The sequence below is a fragment of the Mus pahari genome, chromosome 19, assembly GCF_900095145.1.
Source record: "Mus pahari chromosome 19, PAHARI_EIJ_v1.1, whole genome shotgun sequence".
Lineage (NCBI taxonomy): Eukaryota > Metazoa > Chordata > Mammalia > Rodentia > Muridae > Mus > Mus pahari.
In genome coordinates this window covers 89,473,974-89,483,107 of record NC_034608.1, presented here as the reverse complement: position 1 = coordinate 89,483,107, position 9,134 = coordinate 89,473,974, and the positions used below count along the sequence as shown (strand labels likewise).

The 9,134-nt window shown below is 47.7% G+C and overlaps 1 protein-coding gene and 1 pseudogene across 2 annotated transcripts in view; both read right to left on the bottom strand.

Annotated features, from left to right (window-relative positions):
* The window catches only part of LOC110336295, a 5,096-nt pseudogene extending 2,302 nt beyond the window's left edge, over positions 1-2,794 (bottom strand).
* Positions 2,795-8,298: 5,504 nt separating this feature from the next.
* Tom1 (target of myb1 membrane trafficking protein) overlaps positions 8,299-9,134 on the bottom strand; it is a 36,491-nt gene continuing 35,655 nt past the window's right edge. For both annotated transcript variants that reach the window (XM_021218846.2, XM_029531958.1), the window contains exon 15: positions 8,299-9,126. In XM_021218846.2, the coding sequence (XP_021074505.1) occupies positions 8,972-9,126 (155 nt within the window). In that variant the 3' untranslated portion in view covers positions 8,299-8,971. The remainder of the gene's footprint in view (positions 9,127-9,134) is intronic.

The following is a 9,134-nucleotide window of genomic DNA, read 5'->3' as shown; positions in this document are numbered from 1 at the left end:
TCTTCTTCTTCTTCTTCTTCTTCTTCTTCTTCTTCTTCTTCTTCTTCTTCTTCTTCTTCTTCTTCTTCTTCTTCTTCTTCTTCTTCTTCTTTTTTGTAGTTTTGTTCTGTTTTTTGTCCCCCTCCCTCCCAGACAGGGTTTCTGTCTATGTAGCCCCAGCTGTCCTGGAACTCCCTCTGTAGACCAAAGTGAACTCAGCAATCTGCCTGGCTCTGACTCTGGAACGCTAGGACTACAGGAGCATGCCACCATCGGTCGCTCCTCTTCTTACTGTACATTTATTTGTTGGGTGGCACAGTGGCATGCATGTGGAGGTCAGAGGACAACTTGCTGGCGTTGCTTCTCCTGTTCGTCCATGTGGGTTCTGGGGACTGAAGTCATGTCACACTCAGTGGCAAGTACCTGTTGGCCCATCTTCCTTCTGTGGTGCCATAACTGGAAACCAAGGCTTTGCTTGGGGTCAGTAGTGACTTTAGTAGCCCAGACAGAGTCCCAAGTCCTTTCCAGCCAGCCCCTGACAGACACAGACACAGACACAAGTGTATTAAAAAACAAACCAACCATGCTGTTTCCCGAGTCCCGCTCGAGTTCTGTGTCGTCTGTTCCTCCTCTCTGTGCTTCCTCTTTCTTCCTCAGCCCTCTCCTCACCACTCCCTTCCCCAGACACCTTTCAGCTTCCACGGGCAGGCAACCATGTCAGAGTGGGGATTCTTGCTATCATAAACACCATGTTTGCAGGGGAGCCACCAGGCTCATAAGGCAGGGGGCAGAACTGGGGTCAAGATCAATGGCAAGTGGTGTGAATGCTGTCACGTGATGGTGGTGAGAGGTGGGGACTATGGGGGTCATTATCTGGGAGGCCTGGGACTGTCCCCTCCTGTTAACCTGCACGGGTGAGCCCACCTTAATGCCCATTAGACTCCTGGGAGATGTTGGAAGGATTTGATTGGGTGTTGGGTGCCCCTGTAGAGACTCTAGATCTTTCTGTTCCAAAATGAGTTACTTCTAAGTTATTTCTCTGCCGGTGAAATAAGTCAACTCAAGTCAGATTAAAAAATATATATATATGCAAGTTTATTGGGAAACTGCTCTAGGGTGGGCAAGTTCATTGGCCCCAAGGAAGGGAGCCAAGGAAGTCGCCATGGGAAGGGAGACAGAGGGGAGAGGAAAGAGAAAGAGAAAACGCTAGACTCAGCTGCAAAAGTGAAGCAGAGCTTTTCAACTTTGCAAGTCAGATGTCAACCTAAAGAAAAGGCAAACATTTCCCAGGACTTGAGAGGCCCAGGCAGGCAGATCTCTGAGCTGAGAGGCCCAGGCAGGCAGATCTCTGAGCTGAGAGGCCCAGGCAGGCAGGTCTCTGAGCTGAGGCCAGTTTGGTCTTCAGAGGGAGTTCCAGGACAGCCAGGGCTATACAGAGATATACCTTATCTTGAAAAAAAAGTTAAAATGAGAGAGAGAGAGAGAGAAGAGAGAACTGGGAAACAAGTTAGCACAAAATAGTATGTTGTTTTCTTATTAATTTTTAATTTGTTTGTTTGTTTGTTTTGAGTCAGGGTTTCTCCATGTAGCCCTGGCTATCCTGGAACATACTCTGTAGATCAGGCTGGCTTTGAACTCATAGAGATCCTACAACTGCCTCCCAAGTGTTGAGATTAAAGGCATGCACCTCCATGGCCCTCAAAATAATGATTTTTCTAGTTCCAAATCACAAAAAATTCTTACCCTCTTTCCCCCATAAACTGATATTTCAGAGTATGAGTGACAGTCTCTTCTGCTCATCATCCCAGCACAGTCCCCACCTGAAATCCCCTTTCTTCCTGAGGCCCCAGTCCCCTACCTTCCTTTTGGAGGACTTGCTTGTGTAGCAGACAGTAACTTTTCAACTCTAACCAAAGCAAATAGCTTCCTGCTACTGAGGACGCCAGAACTCTACTGCCCCTGCTTCTGTTACTCATTGATGAACTGTAAATGTACACCACCCTGAAAATCAGAATGATTTATTTCCTTCACCCTGATGGAACTCACATGGCCTCTCAAAAAAGTAGCCGGCCTTCAGCTCCAATAGATTTTTTTATTTTTATTTATTTATTTATTTATTTATTTATTTATTTATTTATTTATTTTAGGTTTTTCGAGACAGGGTTTCTCTGTATAGCCCAATAGATTTTTTAAAGGCGTTTTAACAGTTTATTTAGAAGGTCTTTTAAAAAACAAAGTAAAAGACAATCTGAGAAAAAATTGCACAGATGATACTCATTAAATAAGTATGATGACTAAGTCAGACAGGGCTATGCTCTCTCCTGAAACTCCAGAAGTGAGTTCTGTGGTCCTGATGGTTCTTAGACTTCCAGAGTGGGGAGGGGAATCATGGCAATTAAAGCTGCCTTGTAATCATGTAAATCTACAGTAGCAACCAAATGTTGCTTTTCTTCCCAAGAAATCAATTTCGATCTTCAAAATGTGCCTTGTTTTTTTGTTTTTGTTTTTGTTTTTGTTTTTTGTTTTTTGTTTTTTAAGATGCTAAGAACTCAATGGGATTTGGTAAGTAATCTTACCTTAGCGAGCACAGTAAGTCCGAGGAATAAGATAGACACAACTGTCTGATCCAGGTAGGCACGGGTGGGCAAGGACTATAGATCCTTCTGTTTCAATGACTTTTCTACATTAATCTTCTCATGTTCAGCTATTCTCTCAACACTGTCTGTGAGCCCGTACTCAGAGTGAGGGTTTTCTGCAACCTGTGTCTGTCCCTCCAGCATCTGCTCTGACTCCATGGCAGACCCTGCAAACTGCAATCAACCAGATACCAGCCTGCCCCAATGCTGTCGGTTCCCTAAATGCCCTGCATGGCACCACCGACTCCCAGCGCGAACAGCTTCAGCCATAAGTCCAACAGATTCTTGCCAAGGTCTCACGTAGTCCAGCTGGCCTTGAGCTCCCTGAAAAGTCAAGAATGGCCTTGAGTTTCTTATCTTCCAGTCTCTATCGAAGTCAGGTCTACATCCCCAGTCCCTATTTATAATCTCTAATAAAAAAATTAGAAATCTTTCATATAAAATATATAATAGATTGAACTAAAGAATGAAACAAGCTGGGCGGTGGTGGCACATGCATTTAATTCTAGCACTTGGGAGACAGAGGCAGGAGGATTTATGAGTTCGAGGCCAGCCTGGTCAACAGAGTGAGTTCCAGGACAGCCACGACTACACAGAGAAACCCTGTCTGGAAAAACCAAAAAAAAAAAAAAAAAAAAAAAAAAGAACGAAACAAAACAAAACAAAAACCAAGTCAGTTGGTGGTGACATACACCTTTTTTTTTTTTTNTTTTTTTTTTTTTAATTTTCTATATTTTTTTTGTTCTTCGAGCTGGAGGTCAGCTTGATCTACAGGACAGCCAGGGCTACATGGAGAAACCCTGTTTTGGAAAGGAAGGAGTGAGAGAGGAAGGGAGGGAGGAGGAGGAGAGAAGGAGAGGGGGAGGGAGAACAAGCAGCAGATGAATCTTTTCTAAAGGCTGGTAGTTTGAGGTTTGAGGCTCTGGACTAGCCCTTACCTTATGTTCTCTAGTTGGCTGTGCCCATGGGGTGTGGGTCCTGAAGTGGTGATGGCCTCAGTTATAACAACTACAGTCATCTCACCTCTTCTTTTGCATATGCTGCTCTGTCACCTGACATTCCCTAGAGGCCAGTACAGCGGCAGGGCTCCTGGCTTTATCATCCTTGATTTGGCTGTCCAGGAGGGCAGGTCACCAGGCCAGCTGGCCTTTGTGGGGACAGGAGCCCTCAGTTTCTATCAATTCATTTACCAGTTGCACTCACTTGTTTCCCGACTGTCCCTGTGTCTGTGGGGTCAAGGACAGTGACTCTTCTCTGGGTACATTCCTAGCACCCATCTCAGGAGCACAGAACAGAGGGTGGGGCAGGGAACAGAGGCACATTTGTAGCTGTTGTGAACATATATGGCAGGACTGAGAACAGAGAAGAGGTGGGACAGGTCTGCTCTCTTTGCCCACAGCCTGCAGTGCTGGGGATGGAACCAAGGGCCTTGCCTGTCCTGCTTGCAAGCAAAGCAAGCACTCCTCTTCCATGCCACAGCCCCAGCCTTCTGTCAACCCAGAAGCCTTTATTTTTTTCTCCAGCTTTCCACATGGACAATAGATTCAGGGATGGTGACACAGAGTCACACATATCTAAGGTAGAGTAATCTGTCCTATGATCTCTCTATTCATCTTGTTATTATAATCACAGAAAATTCCATGATGGGTGAATGTCAGGTCAGGGTGTCAGGAATGACTTGACTGGAAGAGGTGACACACTGAAGAACAGGTGAGATAATTTGTGGGGGAGCATGTTCTTCGGGGTACAGCAAACATCTTGTACAGAGGCTACAGAGTCAGACCATAGGACTCTAAGGGGTATGTGTGTGTGTGTGTGTCGTGTAAAAACAGCCTGTATTCTGTGTGTGTGTTTGTGTGTATGTGTGTGTGGTGTAAAAACAGCCTGTATTCTGTGTGTGTGTGTGTGTGTGTGTGTGTGTGTGTGGTGTAAAAACAGCCTGTATTCTGGGTGTGTGTGTGTGTGTGGTGTAAAAACAGCCTGTATTCTGTGTGTGTGTGTGTGTGTGTGTAAAAACAGCCTGTATTCTGGGTGTTTCTGGGGACAGACCCAGGAGCTTTGGCCAGGCCAGAAAGTGGGTCTGTAACCAGAGTGAGGATTTGTGTTTTGTTGAGATTTGAGGATGCTAGTTACATGGTCACGGTCAGTGAGATGACTCAGCTTGTAAAAGTTCCTGCTGCCAAGCCTGGGGACTTGAGGTAACCTGAATTTGATTCCTGGGGTTCACACAATGGCTGGAGAGAACTGAAAACTGTCCTCTGACCCCCCCCCCCAGCAAGCATGCACACATATATACATGTAAACAGACAAACAAATAAGTATAATTTAAAAACTAAACAAAACTCATCTAGGGGTTGAAGAGATAGTTCAGCTATAAGAAATTACCCTGTACTCCCAGAGGGCACAGTTTGGTTCCCAGTATCTTGATCCTACATCAGGTGGCTCACAACCACCTGCTTAACTCTAGCTCCAGGGAATCAAATGCCCTCTTCAAACATGCACTACACTCACATGCACATATCTGTACTCTTACACACTTAATTCAAAATTAAAATAAGGGACCAGAGAGATGGCTCAGAGCACTGCTTTTCCAGAGGCTCTGAGTTTAATTCCCAGCAGCCACATGGTGGCTCACAATCATCTGTAATGGGATACAATGCCCTCTACTGGTGTGTCTGAAGACAGAACACTCATATAAATAAATACATAAATAAATTAGTATTTTAAAAAACTAAAATAAATATGTACCAATAATTTTTTTTTTGTTTTTGTTTTTTTGGTTTTTTGAGACAGGGTTTCTCTGTATAGCCCTGGCTGTCCTGGAACTCACTCTGTAGACCAGGCTGGCCTCAAACTCAGAAATCCGCCTCCCTCTGCCTCCTGAGTGCTGGGATTAATGGCATGTGCCACCACGCCTGGCTCAAAAATTTTATATGTATGTGTTTTGTTTATATTATGTCTGGGTACCATGTACTCACAGAGGCCCAAAGAAAGCTCCAAATTCCCTGGAACTGGATCTAGAGTCAGTTATAAGCTACCATGTGGATTATGGGAACTTAATCTTTGTCCTTTGTCACATGCAACTGTGGGGACTGAGATGGCTAAGTGTGATCTGTCAGCCATTGCAAATCTCCATGAGGACGGGTGGAGGCAGGTCCTACATGCCACAGCTCTGTACAGTGGAAGGAATCTGTGTGTGGTAGCCATGGGCAGGATATGTCTGTCCAAGTGCATATGTTGAAGTCCTTAGGACCTCACAGCGTGACTGTTTTTGGAGAGAGCAACTCTATAGAGGTGACTGAGGTGCAGCATGGTCATTAGACGAAGGGCTAATCCAGCATAACTGCTGTCTTTCTGAGAGGAAGTCAGGGTGGAGATACGTAGGCCAGTGACAGCACAGAGTGAAGATGGCCATCTGCAAACCAAGAACATTCCTTCCAGTTTATGGTGCGAACACATGTGTGTTGTTCAGCCAGCGATGGCCCTTTGCTGGGGAACTGTGCAGGGGAACAGCATGGACCAAGGACTTCTGGGGAGCTTTCTGATGCTGGAGGTGGAGAGACTTCCTCCAGGGACAAATCCCAGACCCCCAGACAGTAGGATGTGTTAGTCACAGTGAAGCCTGCTTCCCCCATCTCTTCCTGTCCCAAAGCCATAAGGTGGTGGCAGAATGGCCACTGTGAGAGAACTGCAGCAGGCCAGAGGGGTTCAGGAGCTTGAGTTGAGGGGAGACTTGTGTTGGGACGGGGCCATGTGGTTCAGCAGAGGATGGTCTGGAAAACATCAGATAGGGGCAGCAAGACAGCAAGGGTAATGGGATGGAGCAAGAAGCAGCAAGAGTGGACCGAGCTAGGTGTACGGATGAGGTTTGAGATTGCAGTACTCGGGGTTTGAGGGGAGGTGAGGAAGTTTGCTTGCTCAAAACCAAACAAAAACAAAAAAACAAAAAATAAGCCGGGCAGTGGTGGCATATGCTTTTAATCCCAGCACTTGGGATGCAGGGCCAGGTAGATCTCTGAGTTTGAGGCCAGCCTGGTTTACAGAGAACTTTCAGAACAGCCAGGGCTACACAGCAAAACTCTACCTCAAAAAGAAACACAAACCAAACCAACTAAAAAACCACAACCAATCAAAAAACAGTAGTACATTGGGCTGTTTCATTACTGGAGAAGTGAACAGTGCAAGAGGCTGGGATCTGAGAGCTGCGCTTGCTGTACTCCGTACCATGGTGCAGTCCTGACTTCCTGTACATAGCAACAGTTCAGCTGTGCACTGGCAGAGGAGCCTGCTAGTAGGCACACCAGGTTCTGTCAAGAGCACCAGGAAATGGCTATCTGAATTTTCATAGCCTGTTGCTAGCTCTGGTGTGTCTTTTCTATACAGTCTAAGAGTCAGGTAGAGTCAGAGCTGAAGTGAGGGTATGGATAGGGAGTGTGTGTGTGTGTGTGTGTGTGCGCGCGCGCGGGCGCGCACACCTGTGACACGTGCTTGGAGGGAAAGGTAGGAGAACTTCCTCGAATGCAGCACTGCTGCCATCTTGTGGTCACAATTGGACACTGGTTCTGAAGCCAGGTCCACCCGCAGGAGAGCCTATTTTGGAAGCTATTTTGGAAGGCTTCATGAAGTGCTGACCTGGGCAGACCTAGAACTAAGACCCACGGCCAGTCCCTGCTTCACTCTTCATTGCTGGAATCCAATCAATCGTGGGCATCTTTGCACAGACATCCAAGGCGGGGAGGAGACTGGTGCTGCCTTCTAGATCTCCAGCAGTTGTCCTGAATGGTCACACTGGGAGTTGGGAAGCAACAGCCTAGTTTCCTACCAGCCTTCTCTCCCTTCTGCTGCCTGCTTGGTCTCCAGAGGGAGAGCCCTGGTAGCTCTGCCCTGTCTTGGTGGAACTCTGGGGAACTGATCACTTAATCCCAGCTACAAGGTTAGTCCAGTGGCCTCTTTATCTCAGATCTAGTCTTTATTGCCCCTTTCCTTCTACAAGGCCTCAGGCAGACACATTTGTCACATCCCTATTCATATCACCTGCACTGTGTTGTGCACCATGTCTGCCGTACAACAATTAGTCACAATATCAACCTCTGGTAAAACACAATCTGGTAGTGTAGCTATTGGTAGGCCCTAGGTTTCTGGAGTGGTCATGGAAACTTCCCTAGACTTTCTAGCGTACCCAGGAAGTAGCAGCCTTGCCTTTGAACATTTACAAAGTCAATTTCCCCAGTGGGCTTCAGATATGGAGAAAATAAAGCAAGCAGGTAGGTAGAGGAGTGGGTGGGTGGGTGGGGTCCCCTCTTCTCCCTGACTTGTTAATCAGATAAGGCCCTGCTTATCCACATATAAAAGAGAACCACACCATGGATGCTATGGGATCAGGTCAGGGGTGGACAGGCCTGGCTTGGACATGGACTCTCAGCCCTTCTGCATGAAAATGGAATATCCCAGGTCCAGTGGAATATGAAAGGACCCAAACAGGTGAATGGCTGTCTTGTGCACAGCAGAGGGAGGCTGGATCTGTGGGGTGAAGCAGGGACTGTATCTGAGCATGTGCGCTCTGCCCTGCTGTGCTGCGAGTGCCCTGGAGATGCTCACCACTCAGATGGCCTTGAGTTCAAAGCAGATGCCCTGCCCCCAGTGAGCTCAAACTGCTTCCGCCAGAGCAGATCATGCTGACAAGTGGTTTTCTACTTTTATTTGGGGATACAAAAGGCACCTCTCCCTGTACCTTAGGACCAATCAACAGGTGAGCCCCAGGTGGGTGGAGCTCTGCTGGAGGAACAGAGCAAGGATAGGGGAAAGGCAGTGGAGGAACCCTCGAGGCCTCATCGTGACACCTGGGCAGTGAGGTCTCCCCTCGATGGGTGCAGCTTCGTACCAGGACAGTGGGTAGCTCAGCAGGGGCCACCACACCCATCCCAACAGCCACTGAAGCCTTTCTTGGGCCTCACTCAGCAGGGGGATGGGATAGGCAAGGCTGTGGTAATGTCTCCTCTGTTGCCTAGACTGGTAGTGTAGATTCTGGAGGGCTCCCGTGGAATTCTCTGGGGAAGGGACCAGGGGGATTTCATGGAAGCAGCCTTACACCAGGTCAATCAGGTCCTATCAGGTCAGCTCGTCTGGGGCCCAAGGTCTCAGTAAAATCATAGTCATTAGCAGGATGGGAAGAAGGCAGGACCAGTCAGGATTCCAGTGGAGGGCTGACTTATTCCTTCAGTTCACCCCCTTGCTGCCCAGGCTCTGTGAGAAGAGAAGCGGGGTAACAAAACACCCCCAAGCAGCCTTAATACCAAGGGAGGGAGGGGCCCCAGTGGGTATGAGAGTGTCAGGCCCTGGGCTGCAGGACCCTGCGTTCATAAGGCAAACAGCATGTCGTCGTCCTTCTCCTGGGCCTTCCTCCGAGGGGCTGTTCCAGGAGATGGTCTGGGGGGGCCCTCAGCTGGAGGGCTGGCCAGGTTGGGAAGTCTGTCGGCAGCTTTGGCTCGTTCTTCCAGGAATTTGTCAAATTCTAGAGGG